This window comes from Seriola aureovittata, chromosome 15, assembly GCF_021018895.1.
Source record: "Seriola aureovittata isolate HTS-2021-v1 ecotype China chromosome 15, ASM2101889v1, whole genome shotgun sequence".
NCBI classification, from domain to species: domain Eukaryota; kingdom Metazoa; phylum Chordata; class Actinopteri; order Carangiformes; family Carangidae; genus Seriola; species Seriola aureovittata.
Window position 1 is genome coordinate 2,613,459 of NC_079378.1, and position 16,912 is coordinate 2,630,370.

The 16,912-nt window shown below is 40.8% G+C and overlaps 1 protein-coding gene across 4 annotated transcripts in view; it reads left to right on the plus strand.

The window, feature by feature from the left end:
* Positions 1-506: 506 nt before the first annotated feature.
* The window catches only part of si:dkeyp-23e4.3 (rho GTPase-activating protein 7), a 102,159-nt gene continuing 85,753 nt past the window's right edge, over positions 507-16,912 (plus strand). Inside the window, exon 1 of one of the 4 annotated variants that reach the window (XM_056396930.1) lies at positions 507-710. In XM_056396930.1, the coding sequence (XP_056252905.1) occupies positions 590-710 (121 nt within the window). In that variant the 5' untranslated portion in view covers positions 507-589. The remainder of the gene's footprint in view (positions 711-16,912) is intronic. The other 3 variants (XM_056396929.1, XM_056396931.1, XM_056396934.1) reach the window with 3 other exon arrangements.

Here is a 16,912-nt window from a genome sequence, read left to right on the forward strand (position 1 = left end):
GTGTGTGTGTCTGTTTGTGTTTATAATGTGAATGTTTCTCTATTTCCATTTTTGTGTGTGTGCTGCTGACGTCTTTGACCCAGGTTAGATGTCATTTCCTCTCTTCAGGCCGGCCAAATCCTTCAACTTCCCCCACACACACACACACACACACACACACACACACACACACGCACACACAAGAAAAACACTTTTCACTGTTGCTCTGCTTCACATTCATCCTCTAGAAAAACACACTCTCACTGTAATAGTTTGTTCATCCACATAAACAGTTCTTCACACACATTTTCTTTCTCTCAAACACACACACACACACACACAACTTTCTGAGGAGGGAGGTGTAGGGAGGGAGAGGACAGGGGTGTTTCACAAATTGCATGCAGACTTTTTGCATCAAGTGTCAGCCCTCCTGCCTCCTCTTCTTCTTCCTCCTCCTCCTTCCTCACTCTGCTGAACTCTTAAGTCAAACACACCCTCAGTACGAGCCGTGACGGAGCAAACACTGCCCACATGGGTTAGAAACTCACCAGAGGAGCAAGGTTTTCTTCAGTGTGGAATATGTAACTGTTGAACGCACTGTATATGGAATATGGCTCAGACCCCGGCGGTAAAAACTCCACTGCGGAGATCCTTCAGTGAGCACGTGAAAGACTCCACCAACAAGGCTTGGGATGTCTTCTGGAGGAGCGTGAGGGAGAGGCGGCTGTGGGGTGAGTCAGGATAAAGATGAGAATGTAGATTATTCAGCTGGCTGTCAGCTCGGGGAGAGGAGTTCACGCAAAGTTGCAGCAGCATATTGGTGCAAGGAAAAGGTTTGATTTGCTGCAAGTCGACATGGAGATGTGGCTAAAATCTAATTTTATATCACAATATCAATATGTAGAAATCAGTATATATCATGATATTGTGAAAAACTGGCTTAAAGATTACAATATTTTGTCTTATTGTCCACAAGCAGAAGAGATATTGTAAATTATATAGAAAAATGTGACAAAAATCTATGATCTTATGGTTCATATTAGGATAAGGTTGTATTACAAAATTGCATGTAATTTCATTTTCACAGTCAAGTGATTGATGAAACAGTTTGAGTTTTACTTGCTTTAAGCTGAGGTTGTACACCACTGCTACCTGCATTGATTAGTGAATCTTAAGATAAACAACTTTCCACCTTAAATCTGACTATTTAAAAAAAAAATTATAATAATAATTTGAAAATCACATCTTTCCTGCAGCTAAAACTCATTCATTCATTCAGTCTCCCTTTGAGCCTTTTGGCAGATGGGAGAAAGAAAATTCTTTATGAAAGAGCGATTGAGTTCACTAATGGACTAAACAGACAAAAGAGAAGAGCAAGTGTGACGGTGTGAGCACAGAACCAGCGGCGTCTGCTCGACACTGAGCTACTGTCACAGATCGAAAACACAGCCGCAGCTGTTTCAGAGTTCGAAAGCCTTCGTCTTGTTGATTGCATTTAATTCGAGTCGCCCAGTGTAAAGTTATGTGGCTTCTCCACATGTTTCAGTTGTGTGTGAACCTCATGAGATAATATTAGATTTCATCTCCAATGCCCAGAATTGTTAGTGGGATAAAAGACATAAGCTTAAATATCTCGCAAACCCACTTTGAAAAGCTTTATTTTAATATACAAATGAACAGTCCAGGCCACAAGTATTTGGACAGTTAAACACCTGCAGAACACCAATTACATTTGAACCCCTAAACTTTGGGCACCAGGTGTTAAAATGTCTGTTTCTCCCACACAGTTCTGTCTATACTGATGTAAACCTGCTCAACTTAAAGCTGAGACTTCGCTTTCATGTAGGATCCGTGATATTATCTCTAACTGAATGTGCTGGAGCCCGACAAACAAAACAACATGTAACTGTCCGAATACTTACAGCCTGGACTGCACATTCCCCATGTCATGTCAGCGTCATGCTCGGCTGCTGCCTCTTACTGTCCATCATATATTTGTACGACAGCTTCAACAAAACCGCTGGCACGTGAGCTGGTGGCACACACTGTGAAGGTGACTCACGTGTTGACACCTCAGGGTGTTAATGGAGTCCAGGGAGTTCCAGGAAAGGTAGTATGACGTCCATCTGAATGACCCCGAGAGGTCACAGGGTCCAGCAGTGTTTCATCACTATTAAGACAAAGCAGGTTTTAATGGATCAGTGAGGCTGGGATCACGCAGAGCTGCGGTGTGCAGTTAAGCTGAAGCAGTGCTTTTTTTTTTTCTCTCCTGGAGGTAGATTTTGTGTCGTTTGTGGGCTTGTTAGGTGAGCTTGTGACTAGAAGGTTAATTCACTGAACCGGCTGGGAAAATGTCAAGCTGACCCTGAGCGCGGCGCCTCACCTCCACCTACTGCGGCCATGTGCTGAGCACGTCCCGGGTGTAAATGTGAGCGTCTGTGTGAATGTAAAGCAGGGAGCTGTGAAGAGACGTCGCTGAAGCGTCTAAAAATAGCAGCTGGTGGAGGTTTGAATGACCTGCAGAGGTAAACTGAAAAGTTTAAAGCTGAATAAGCTTTTCCAGCGTTTGTCTTTTGAATTTAATTCAGTTCATTTGAGTGAAGAGTAAATGAGTCTAAGTTTGATTTTGGTGAAGTTTGACATGTGACTTCATGATAAAAGCACAGTTGTTAACATATATCAACATTGGAGATATGACTCCACTGTGTTTTAGTGGCTAAGACGGCTGGCTAACAAGTCAGCTAATGTTGTTAGCTTGATGGCTAGCCTTGTACTGCGATATGCTGTTTTGCCACCACTCGCTGGTGTGACTTTTTTTTTTTTTAGCACAGCCCGAGCTCTTCACATTTGAAACTTAAAAGTGTTTATTTTTCTAATATTTTGGATAAAAATATCAGTGTGAAAATGAGAATAAGATCAAAACAATATCACTTTTTTTAATGTATTGCTTTGAGGTTCTGATGATTTTATCAGCATCTTATTTGCACTTCATTCCCATTATATTAGTGATATATTTTATTAGTATTTTTAAAGTTAAGTCAATCAGTATATACATATTTGAGTTGTGTACTTTGTTCACTGTAAAATGCATTAGTGTCTTCCTGCAGCTGTAAAAGTGGAATATTTGGATGCTTATGAACATGAAGTATAACAGGTGAAAATCAGTTCTAACTAATCTGATCCTGATGGAAAGAAAAAATAATTTGGATCTTTTGGTGAAAATCAGGACAAACTGAAAATAAACAGGAAAAAGTCGTTGATCGCCGTTCTAAACGACCACATTCGAAACTAATCTCTAACTGTCCAAAACAAACTGTGATGAGGACCCTGACCGTACGTGACCATCTGTGACACACACACACACACACACACACACACACACACACACACACACACAGCCCTTACAGAGTGAGGAGTATAGTATGTGACTGATCAGCTGCAGGATGGTGAGGCAGGTTTCTAAGCTTTCACACACGATGCTCCTGAACCTTCAGGGGTTTAAATGAACTGCAGAGATAAACTGAAAAGTTGAATAATCCTCCTGCCCAATGTTAACGTCCAGACTCTCACCCGGCGCTGCTTAAAGCTCAGGGAATAATGCTGTTTCTACCTGTGTGTGTGTGTGTGTGTGTGTGTGTGTGTGGGAACAGTATTTTTTTTCTTCTGTGTGTTTGTGTTTTATTCAAACAGCTGGTTCTGCTTTTTCTGTGGGAGCTGATACCTGGCTCCAGCTGTGTGTACACTTACATCTGTGTGTGTGTGTGTGTGTGTGTGTTTGGATTAAATCAACAAATGACATCAGAGCAGTCACGCTCACTGATTGGCTGATATGGATTGTGTAGTCCTGTGGTTCGTAATCCAGCAGCACAGTGGAGAATCACAGCACTGCTTTTTCACTGAACTGTGTGACCTTTTGTAAACATTGACGCAGTTTTAAATGTCTTCCAGGCAGCTGCTGATTTACATTCATTTCCATATGCTATGAAAATCAATTTATTAATAATTAAAACATGCATTAACAGTTATACACCATTACATCAAACCTAAGTAAAGTGGTTGCAGAACAAAAACAACCAAAACACAAGGACAGTGGATGAATTTATCCAGTTACCCACATGAATTTCAATTAATATTATATATTACTAACATCAAATTAACTTCTGTTAAGAAGTCTTTCTCAGACTTTAAATAACGAAGATAAACAGATGTGAGCGTAAGAATGAGAGAGAAATTAACTGAAAATAACTTAATGAAGGTGAATGTGACACTTAATTGTGGAAAAGATTTTAATGTAATTTCGTTGAAGCCAAAAACAAAATATCTTCTGGCAAAGCAAGTGGGTCACACTTAAGCAGCTGCATCTTAAAATAATTTTTCCGTTGTTTGTTTTGTTCCATATCAGATATGATGATAATTATTTTTCTGCAAATAAACTCAGTATAAACTCAGCTGGGCCATATCATCTATATATAAATGAAAACAAGAACAAGTGTGCCTAAAAGTTGGTTAGTATTAAAATCGATAGTCGGTAGTTTTGAACATAATTTGTGGATTAATTTTTTTATTTTTTTATTTAAATTTTGTGAGAGGCTGCTCTACTTGTTGCGTTTCAATCCTTAAGCACAATATTTTATCAGTGTGATTTTCTTGCTAAACCAATGTGTACAGCAGATCAACGGGCTTCGACAGAAGACTGATCTGTGTGTTTATGTAACTACATCCCATCTGGAAAAAAACAAGAATCCAACACACACATCCACATTTCTGCAGCGTGAACACAACCCTCTGCTCTAATCCCCGTCGTCCTCTGCTTTTTCTTTCATCCCTCTCCGTCTCAGTCACTCCGCGGCGGGACCGCCATCATCTCCTCTCCGTACTTCCTCATCGTCGGCCCGTCCTAATATTTATGCCACCGCTAAAAAGTTGTCATAACTCACGGCCCAAATATGGTCTTCCATTCAAACCTCGCAGGCGACCGCTCGTCCAAACACGGCCTCTGCCAGACGCACTGTGTAAACTCTGCCGAACGCCCGGACGGATTCATCACCAATATGAAACAATGACGGTCTCCAGAAGCTCCAAGCGTCAACTCGCCGCCTGATGCAAGTTCAAATATCCCCCGTAGAATTTATTCAAATATAATGCTAAGAGTTTGTGTGAGCGTCCAGATTTACAGGTTTTTAAAAACTTTAAAGAGACATTTCTGAAGTCATAATGTTTCCGTTCCTCAGCAGGAAAAAGGACTTTATCACAGATTTTGATATAAGAGGAGGTGTCGGCTCAGGTTTTTATAAGGCCACATAGCTGCAGGTCCACACTGTGTCTCAGCTTGTGCAGAATGAACATTGTTTTTAAGAGTTTTTAGTCCAAATAAAATCCGTGTAGAGCTGCAGTTAACCTTTGCACTTGGCGAGCGGAGCTTGCATCGTGGCAGCACATGAGCACATGAAAAGACTCTTTCTGCGGTGGTTAAGTTTAATTGTTCACATGTCGTATCTGCAGGAAATTAACAGACACTCTGAGAGTTTATGATTCTGTCTAATGAGGTTGTACTGAGAACAACACAAAGCCTGAGTCTTTGTAGATTTCAGGAAAGAAACTTTACTTTGAAAAATTGGAATAGTTTTTCAATCCCACTCAATGTGCTTCTCTGCGGCCATTTTGTTATTCACACAAATAGTAAATATTTTATAAAACTCTGGCTAAACAGGGATGTAACCTGAAACTAGTCTGAGCAGCGGAGGGATACGACCACAAGGCGGTGATTCTAGTTTATTATTAATATATCTTACGCTTACTTTTTTGGCACCCAACAAATCCATGATACAAATTCATGCCGACAATGCAGATTAATTTGTTGAGTTTTAATATGGGTTGCGTTTGGATGCATTTACCTCCACTGGATTGTGATGCTGCAGAATTTTCAAGCTGAAAACCTAAAATGTTAAATTTCCCGTCAGAACATTTTTCTTTTCAAAGGCGACATAGAAGCTACTTCTGTTTATCCATTTAAATAAGACAACAAATTGTCCAATGATTTTACAGTTAAGTAGCCTCACACAGTGAAGTGGTTCTTGAGGGTAAAGATGATTAAAACTGAGAATGAGAAAGTGGAGAGACACCGGGGCTTTGAGCCAAATGTGATAGAAAGAATCGATGTGAAAGCTGGTGTTTATTCTGCAGTGATCAGACATGGGCCAAACTAAACAGCAAAGTGAGGAAGAGAAGAAGAAGAAGAGAGAGTGAGAGAGACAGAAACAAAGCACACAGTTCCTCTTCATGTCTCTGCAGCTTTGACAGAAAGAGGATGACACACACTGTCACACACTCAGGCAAAGACTATCATCCGCTTTCAAACACACACACACACAGTTTTGATTTTGCAACTTGTGTGGTAAATTAATCTGTTTTGGGGCATAAGCAGCAAAATGAATGACGGGGGGGGGGGGAGTGTGTGTGTGTGTGTGTGTGTGTGTTATCAGCTGCAGAGCGTGTGACAGACAATGAACCACAAGGTTTAAACTCTGGGGACAAAAAAAGAAAATATACACTCTTTATTCTCCCATGAAGCTTTAGGGTTTGGGTCATATCAGCAATCATAGCAAAAAAAAAATTTTTTTAAATGACCACGATCAGTGCTTTCTCACACTGAGCTCAAGGTAAATCCCTGCTGAGCTTTCCGACTTCTCAGGTTTTCACATTTAAGCTGCATGTGCACCTTCGAAACACACCGCCATAGTGCGTCTGCAGGAATCTACTGTCTGACACTGGTGCAAGAACAAGTCTGACAAAGCGCAAAGAGCCCGGACGTTATCTTCGGCCGAGTCGAGCTTTCAGCTCTGCGCTACTGAGCAATCAGGGTAATATAGTACAGCAGAGTCGGCAGGAGAAGGTGCGGGCTGTGGCTAATTCTTGGAAGCTCTTTGTACCCGCTCAGCACTGGCAGGGAGAGACACAGCAGATGTTTGTGTTTGGCAACACTAACATTAACTTATTCTCTGGTTAGAACCCAAACTAACTAGCTAGCAGTTTGATAATTAGCTGGTTTGGTGGACTGTTTATTTTGTGGTTAGCACATGCTAGCATGTTCCTGGCATGCTAGCAATGAGCAACTAGCCTCACAAGTAGCCACTACATCGCCGAGCTTCAATCGCTACCTCTTTCTTGAGGATGCACCAATCAATGTCTGCACGTAAAGATGGATGACACGTGTCCACTTCCGACAATATGTGGAGCTGCGCAGTCATGGCGGCGAGGTCTCGTCCGTACACCTGCTCGACCCATCAAGACTTTACACTTCCGTTTTACAGCATCAAAATCAAACCTTTTTTTTTTAGTTTGGCCAATGTCCCATGTGCTCACTTGGAGGGGGGCGGGGTTTATGACCTATGCTGCAACATGCATACTGCATCTGGCCTCACTTTTAGGTCATGTTTAACCAGGACATCTTCTGTAGCTTGGTCAGAGACTTGAGTGCACTGGGGATATTTACACGTGGACAAACATCTGATGTGAGTGTGATCCCAGATTTGATTATTTCCCTGCTGCCCCCCCCCCCCCCCCCCCCCCCCCTGTCTTCATATAGACTCTGTATGTTTCTCATCATAGGCTCCTGGATTTTATCAGCAGTATTACCTCATATTTTCTTCCTTTACATACCCGCTCCTCTTTTCTTCTCCTCGTTCCCTCTCTCCGCTCTGTTTGCTGTCACTCTGACTGTCCTCATATGACAGGCTCAGGGGAGAGCTGAGTGCGTGTGTTTTGTTTTTTTTTTTACCATTATGATCAAGGCTACGTTACAGTAAAAAAAAATCTTTCCAGATGTGAAGTGGGAAAAAAAATCCAGCTGGAATAAAAAAAAAAAAAAAAGACAGTTAAAGGTTTCAGGTTTCTCTACTGCAACACGTGCAAAGAGAATATTTTAGAATTGTGGTGTTAACAGAAAGGTTCCCCCTCCTGCACGTATTCCTTCAGAATTCATGAATATTTTACCGTATGGGGCCCTCCAAATCATTTTTATCAAAAATTGTTTGATTACTGAAGATGCAATCTGAGTGGGGGGAGATGAGAATAAGAAGGAAGCAGGTCTTCCTGTCCAGAATGAGAATGAATTGACTGACTCTCTGCTTGAAGCCGACAAGAAAATGTGTCAGGAACACAACTAGATGCGAGGCGTGTGCGAGGCGGCTGCGGACCATCTTGGTTTTGGATCTAGAGATTCAGCGTCTTGCCTATTTTTCACACGTGACGGAAAAGACGTGCTGATTAGTCATATTGACATCATACCAGCAACATTACATTAATTTCTAACCACATTTCTAAAACAATCTCTGGGGAATGTCGACAAAAATAAAATTAAAAAATCCATATTTAAGGAGCTCAGTGAGAAATGCTAAATTGGGCATTTGAAGTTCTTGAAAATGCAGGTAGAAGCTGGTGATGGTGGTGAACATGTAGAAGCAATCATTAAACACTTTAAAGCATGAATACCTCTACAACAGTGGTTCCCACAAAACTATTGCAAGCTGGCCGACAAATCACTTGAAAAACGGTACGATTTTGGTGAAAAGATGTAATTATAAATAATACAAATAATGTTTTAAAACAAAGTTATCTTTAACTCATATCATTGGCCTATCACTGTGACAAGCCAATGATAGGAACTTGTTTGCTGTCTCAGTCAGATTTTACGCTTTAAAATTAGATCCATGGCAAAACCTGGAGAATCCAAAATGGATAGCTGGTTAAACATAGAAAGATTTAAAAGGAAAAAGAGTCAAAAGACAGATAGTGAATTTATGTCTGTATAAATTTTGAGATACATTTACATACGTAACTGAAGACTCTCTTTTGTTTTCTCCAGTGATTACAGTTAAAAATATTACCGTTTTAGTGCAAAGCTTCACAGCATAGTTGCCCATCAGTTCAGTCTTGGGGTTCGGAGATTTACTTCCTTTAAGTTGCTTTTAAGATGGAAAAAAACAAACATATTTTCACCCCAATATCAGTATTACACTAGCTTTTCCCACGCTATATCAAAATGTCTGCACCATTTCATCAAACTGAATGACTTTGCATCATTTTCCCAAAATTCAGCCAGATGTATTTGATGTCTTGGTACCGAGATTTTGTGGGAACAATGAAAAGCACATGAGGTTGTATCAAAGCATCGGAGGGGATGAAAAGGAAACGGTGAAAAGAGGCAAGACGAAGCCAGAGTCCCATATTCCAGTTTTTATTTTGTTGTTTTTATTATCTCAGAGGGAATGTGCTTCAGCAGCTTCCAAAGAGAACAGAGAGGAGGAGGAGGAGGAGGAGGAAGAAGAGGCCACCTGAGAGCCACACAGACAGACTCAAAATGTCTGCTTTTCTCTTCACCTTGCTGTAGATTTTCAGACAGGAGGGGTGTGGCAGTAAACCAGGGCACAGCGGAGGAAAAGAGCTTATCTGAAATGATTGTGCTCTCTCGGAGCAGCAAGGCGTCCTGTGGTTTAGAGAACCTGTCTGTCATGATGGTGCTTTTCTTCCCCAGGCAACAACAGTTTTGCCAGTTTCAGTGAAATTTAACTCACGTCACTCAATCACATTCTTACCTGAACAATAGCTTAATTTATATTTTGTGTGATCAATTCGCAAATATGCTTAAAACGCTGTTTAAAGTCTTTAGCAACTGCAATGAGAATCTAGAAGAGGTAACCCTGGCAGCACATAAACAAAATGAAATGTAGTTCTCACTCTAAAGTAAATACCACGAGCCAAACAGGTCGTTTGTCTGCAGTTTGTTTAAAGTTTACGCCGGGAACACACGTCCGCGTGACAGCTGCGTCACTGCTACTTCCAGCTTTATCTCTCTAGTAGAGTTTGCTACACAAATGTTGGATTTCTTTTCATTAAGAATTAATTTCTGATTTATTTTTGACAGAAAATGAATCTGTCTCCACATGCAGCTGCTAAGGTGGTTGAAAAGTATATTTATATTTAAACTATAGTGGAAGGTGTCAGTTTTATGTAATGTTGCAGGCGAAATGCCGAATCTCTAGATCCCAGGTCGCAGGCAGTGTGTCCGCTCTAACCCGTTAACATGGGCTCTGAATTGAAAACGAAGATGCTCCACGGCCGCTATGCGCACAACACCAGGCACCCAGTGTTCCCGGCTTTAGAAAAGAAATTACATGCACAAAGTGCTCCACATGAAAAAAGCATAAGAACATAAAAACATGTTTAAAAAAGCGACGATGATCTTTACAAAGACTGTCGGACACATCGGGGAGTTTCAGACGACCTGACGAGCATTTTGTTTGAACCATGACGAGATATTTTCTTTCTGTTGAGACTGTGTCAAAAAGATGTTGGAAGATTTAGTTCATTTTGGACACCATGATTTGTGGGGCTGTTGAACTGGATTATATCAACATTATCAGGTTTACCTCGTACAGTCAATGCTTTAGTTTACACAGGCGTCTATGATATTACGTCCCCTGCAGTTTTTCATTTATTTCTCTCCCCCTCAGAACCTGTGAGTTCACATTGGGACGCTACTCGCTTTTTAGAATAATATTCAACATCATTTTTCGTACGCCTGTCAAACCAGCTCGTCCTGTGCCTTTCGGTCCTGATTAACTCGTCTTGTTGTTTTAATTAATCCCCCCCCCTGTGTCATTGTTCCACTTCCTGCTGCAGGCCCCGTGCTGAAACTAAAGCGTGATCTGTGTTGTCGTTTGTTTCATGTCCTCAGAATGTTTCGCTTTTTTGTTCACATCTGTTGTAAAAGAGACAGAAACAGGAAAACCAGCTCTGCACCTTTCTCTCCTCAGTGTTTGACTACTGCTGTTGTTTCCCCAATGAGAGCTTCCTCCAGCAATGTGTGCCCGTACCTGAATGGAGGTTATGTTAATTTTCATATCTGTGGAAAAACTCCCTGGACTCGGCCATCATTTGTGTATCTGCGGCTGAATAACTTTCCATACCGTTACCCAGGGACAAAAAAAAAAGAGAGAGAGAGAGAGAGAGAGAAATGGCTGTTTATTTCTTTCTTGCTACTTTTCCAATCTTGTAGGAGGACACATGATAACGGCGGAGGCAACAAATTGGTTGGGACAATGCAGGACAGCAGCATTGTGTTGGTTAGGAGGACGGCAGCAAGTCATCTCGCTCGGCGCTGCCCCCAAACAGACCTCATTTTCCCTTCTTTTAAGAGTTAGCATGTACACTGTGCCGCTGGGTGAGCAGCTTCAACCTCTGACAAATAAAATAAAAATAAAAAATTCCACTTTTTATTATTTTATTTAATTCTTATTATAAAAGTATTAGCTATAAAAAAAAAAAAAGAAAAAAAGCCAGATAATTTAGTTCATTAGCATTTAAATTATAAACTGTTTAACTTCTAATTAGTTATAATTATAATTTCTTGATACAAAATTCAGAATATTTTTCAATAGCTGTGTGTTCATGTCAACTAAAAGGTACCACACGTCCGGAGTCGTATTATTTTCTGTGTAAGCCTGCAAACTGACATCTACTTGACATGGATCAACTTGCCAGTGGAAGTGACTGAAAGAATTTCATTCTCAAAGTACAAACTCCAAAATGTGATTTTCTTTTTTCTTTCTTTTTTTTTTTTTTTTTGGACCTTCAAAATTCTGCCGAATTGATTCCGACCAAAAATCTCATCAAGTGCCTCAACAGTGCAGATATACTCAATATAGACCAACGAGTCGACACTAATTGTGTTGCGTTTCGTGGCACACTGTCTGCTCGGCCTTTTAATGAAACAGGCTGATTTAAAAAAAAGTTGCAGCTGTTTTTTTCCCCAGCCTGTGAAAAAGTTCAGGAGTTCATGGACAAGTTCTCAAACTTTGAAATGAATTAAATATTTATTTTCTTATAAGAAAAGTTTGCTATAATATATATATTGTCCAGTGGCGTGTGGTGACGGTTACAGACAAAGACCAACAACCAAAGATCCCAGGATTATTCTCAATGCACAAAACGCCCAAAAAACAACAACGCTTTGCTTGTCCTGATGCTCGCCGCTGCTTTCATCATTAGTGGTCAGTTTGACGTCTCTGCAGTTTTTCTGTTTGCTCATTTTTAGCTATGCTAGCGGCATGGCTCAACTGGTGGCAGTTAAATCTGGTAATGGCACCAAGACGACAAAATCCTGTTGACTTCATTGATCGTCTAACTTTCCCTCTTCCCATGCTTTTTCCTTTTTGCACATGTTTTGCAGAACATTATGATGTCATAATGAAGTTGACCTTTGACCGTTTGGATGTGAAATGTCATAATTTTTCATTTTACCCTTATAGACAGTTGACAGTGTCATAGTTATATGAATTCACGCTTAAGGGCCAAAGACCTGTTTTCAGATGTAATGACATGATCCTGATATCGCATTCACAAGAATGTGAGAGCACCGTGACCTTGAACTTTGACCTTTGACCATGGGATGGACACTGGGATGGAGAAGTTACTTCCCTTCTCTGTAAAATGTCTGTGTCTTGTATTTGGCTCACTGATTTCCTGACTGGCAGCTGCAGAATAAAAACAGAAAAATGTGGATAAACTACAAAATAAAAACATCTCATTACAGTCTGAGCTACAATATGCTAGAAAACAAACTAATTATGGGTGTTTTGGGATTTGATTGTTCACCAGCCCATCGGTCATGTATTTTAGGGCCAAAGTGTCTTCGGATAAAAGCATCAGCTTAAAACGTATAAAATGCAAATAGTGTTTCTCTCAGCGTGTCTCTCTTCAGGCTTGAAGGGTTTCTGTTCAGTCTGGGATTACGTCTGCTCATTATGTGCATCAGGAATTGATTCTCGGTGCTGGGAGACAGTCAGTCGTTCAACATTTCAAATGTTTTCTTTCCACTTTCATACCAAGGGGAAACAACTATTGAGTATTCATCGGGGGTCAGTTCATATGTATTCACATGTTGTAATTGTGCAGTGAAGTGTGATTGTTTAGCTCCTGCTTACTGATATACATCTGTCTGCCCCTGCAGGATTTACACCTTTACACTGCATTATCAGCTGCAGTGTAATTGTTATAACTAGCCAGATGTTTATTTTATCTACGTACATGTACACAGTCAAAATCTAAAATTATTCATTATCAATAATGAGGAATATTCAGGGAAATGAGGTCAAACTTTAGCTTCAACTTTTTTTTTTTTTTCTTACACCGCCTTTGTTTGGTTTATAACTGGCACTTTGGTTATTGATTACACAGCTAGGAGACAATTCAAAGATGTTGATTTTAATAAGAGCTGTAATCTGCACATCTAAATTATCCAATTAGCTCCATCATGAATCTCTAAAAGCTTTTGTGTTTCAGATGAAGTCTGAGCTTTGTTTTTATTTTTTATTAATCTTTTTGAAGCTGACAGATGCAAAATTTCTGGTTTAAAGCTGCTGTGATTTATATTTTTATATTAAAAACGTGACAACGTGACGGGTGTCGCTCGTAGGGATGAACCTACAGGAGATTATCAGCGGAGTAGTGGAGCATTTAGCAGCTCAGGAGCCACATAGTTCCCTCAGGAGCAGGTGGAGACCAACAACAGAGATAAAAGAGAGGGAATACTGCACACAAACATGACTCCACATGAACGATCGCCGTTGCTCAGTAACTGCTGGACGTGGAAATACAAAGTTCACCATATCAACAAACCTGTTCGGCTCTCCCTCCAAGTGGCCGGAGAAAATCAGCGAATGAAGGTTTAAATTCAGCCGGCTACAGCGGGTAAATAAAACACGTATTACAAACATTGGTTATGATTCCCATAAAAGATTACTGCTGTAAAAAAACAAACGTAGAAAGCCATCTCCTGTGGTAAGCAGGGTTTTACTCAACGATTTCCTGTACTTTTCTTTTCTCTCACGCGCGTAGACTCGTTCGTGCAGACTATTCACGTGCACATTTAGACCCTCTATTACAGATGTGATCCCCCTGAGGAAGATTCTGTACTGTGGTTGATGGGTACTTTGGTGGTTTGGTGGCTTCTACCTGCCTGTATCACTGTCATTCCCATTATCACAGGACAGAATACTCTGTCTGCCTTTATGGCTTCATTCTGAAGCTGCTAACTGATGAGCAGATGCTAAATGGCTCTTTGAAACAGTAAGTGAGCGTCTATATTCTCTCTGCGTCTGAAGGTGTGTGTGTGTGTGCGCATGTGTGTGTGAATGACTACAACAGGATTGGCTGCCTGACAAACAGCCCTGTTGTTAAGGAACTTCTCTGCCCTGAGTACAGACTCTCACGTCCGAGAGCCAGAAGCCTTTTGGCCCTAAAAGGAGTCGTCCCGTCGGGAGAAGATGAACTGTCTGTGGTCAGGTTTGTGTCTGGATGAAAAGCTCCCACACTGAACCTGGCATCTTCAAAACAAAAGCTTTTCCCTGGCGTCATTTCTCAGCTGGAGGGTGACCGGGTCTGTACGCAGTCGTTTGTCAGACGTGTCCGATGTGTTTGGGAAGGCTTGCTGCTCTCGTGACTTTTGACATTAGTCACATATAATAAGGGGTTATTATATGTCTCAGTTTTGACTAGCTGATGAATTTTGAGGAAAAGAATTTATGCAAAATAATAGTTACAAACATCTAATTGTTAAAAACATTCTCTTTTCTCATTTTTCACTTTCTATTCCTCGTGAACCAGAACCCTTAATTCATCAAACCGTGCTGCGCTGCATCTTTTTCTTGGCTAAGAGATCCACATGAGAACAAAAGGACTTTTTTGTGTTCAGGAGAAATGTATTCTGAGCCATCCTCCCCACCAGAGGACGAGTGTTCTGCAAGACAAAACAACAAGTCTGGGTACAGGGTTCAGGTGAGTTGCACAGGTTCCCGTAAGTCAACGTGCAGAAACTCTGGTGGGAGAAACTCTTAAATTGACATATTACTTGGACCAGTGTGAAAAATATGAAGGTAAAAAGACGTGTTAGTTCAGCTCTCGACGCTCAGGATGCAAACAAAGATTGCAATTATATTTGATTTTGATTTTTAAAATATCCTTTTGGTGCAAACATTCCTCAAATGTATAAGCGTTTAATGCATTTGTTGGGGACTATTTTCAGCTGCGGATTAATCCACATCTGCTGTTTTAGAAACAATGGAGCTCTATGTTACAGAGGAATAAGATTCATCAGGTTTTGGATGCACACAAGTTGATAGTTTCAGTCTTTTCATGGGATTAACTGACAATGAGAAAGAATATAAACAGAATATAAATAAACCACTTCTAGTAACTGCTACCATAAACTTGTTGAATGAAAATGACACGTCAGTCATTAAAGGTTGATTAGAACAAAAGTTCAGCCTGGGAGTTTTTAATTAAATTTCCTGAAAAGAAATATTAAATTTGTTTAAATATTCAAGTGTTTTTTCAGAAATTTCTTTCTGAAGAACTCAGGTACTCAACTCTGGTATGTCAAATTGTCCTTGAACGCACCAAACGTTTTTTCACAGTGGCCTCTGCTCACAACCGCAGTGTCATAACTTTGTTATATATAAATAACAGCAGGAGTAGTTCAGTGTGACGGATTACTCTCAGACACAGTCTATCACGCCCCCGCCCCCCCTCCCAGGAGGAAAGAGAAATCCACTCTAAATCACTTTAATTAAATCTATTTCTAAATCTATTTAATCAAACATTTAGAATATTGATCATGATGCAATAGTCTGGATTTCAACACAAAAATCAGCTTCTCTCCTCTGCCTTCATTTCATCTTTTACTCTTGCACTTTAATGAGATATTGTCTATTTCATAATCTGTGTTTTTATATTGTTATTATGCTTTTTACTTCTACTTCAAGCACAATGATTCAGTTTATAACTGCAGCTAGAATAAAGGCATAAAAAGCCAGAAAAAATAACTTTAAAAAAACTAAAGAAAGCTCCTCAGTTTCTTTGCTAAAACATGCAAAACCAGCAGTATGTTCCTTTTTAAAAAATCATTATACATATTACATCATAAATCTTTCTAACAGCTCCGTAGCCGTCCCGCGATTCTCTGCTTAATGTTAAAGAAGACAGATGATCATTTTCTCCATTACATTGCATTACATTCTTAATCCCAAACCTGCCGTTTGGTAACTCCGGATCACCCGAATCATCAGTCTTCAGTAATGAGTTTACTTTGATGCCGGCGGTCGATTTGTCAGGGCTGCTGTGTGCGGGGGTTGTAAGGTCCTCGATTACCTGGAGGACACCGTCTACCTGTCGGGGCCCAGCTGTGCCAGACTGATTCCCCGACAGAGGAAGCAGCAGCTCGCAGGTTTTAGTCAAAGACCTCAGCTGAGGCCCTGAGCATTTTTCATGAAGCGATACAGTAATTCAGCCGTGTTGCATCGCGTTGTTATTCATTCATTCATTCAGGAAACCGGAGAGGCCGCTCAGTACGCTGGGAGCAATTTCACAACTCCCTCTTCACACTGTAATACCTCGTGTATCGTTCAGAATTCTCAGGTAAAACCGGTCTCGGGTTAATTCACAGTAATTCAGGACTGTGTTTCGTGTGAAGTCTGACGGATGAAAGGAAAAGCAAGGTGTTGGTTTTTGTTTGTCCCGACTCTCTTGAGAATGGAGCAGGATTACGGCCACACAAGAAAAGCAGCCAGACAAAATTAAATAAAAATAAAATAAGTGGAGATTCCTTTTTATGGCTGTGTGTCTGTAAACTGGGCAGCCTGGCTCCCACATCAATCCCAATCCTGATCCTGGAGTCCCTTTCTAATACTAGAGGCTGAGGATTACTCGTCTCCTGCTGCGTCATTGGCTGCCGCCGCTCGTCGGGGTGGCTGCGAACCCCTCCGCCGATTCATCTTCATGCAGCGTGAATGTGGCTGCTGCTGATAAAGTGGAGGCGCAGCGCCGGCGTTGTTCCCCCCCTCGGCGGGAGAGGAGGTGGTTCAGGACCAGAAAGGAG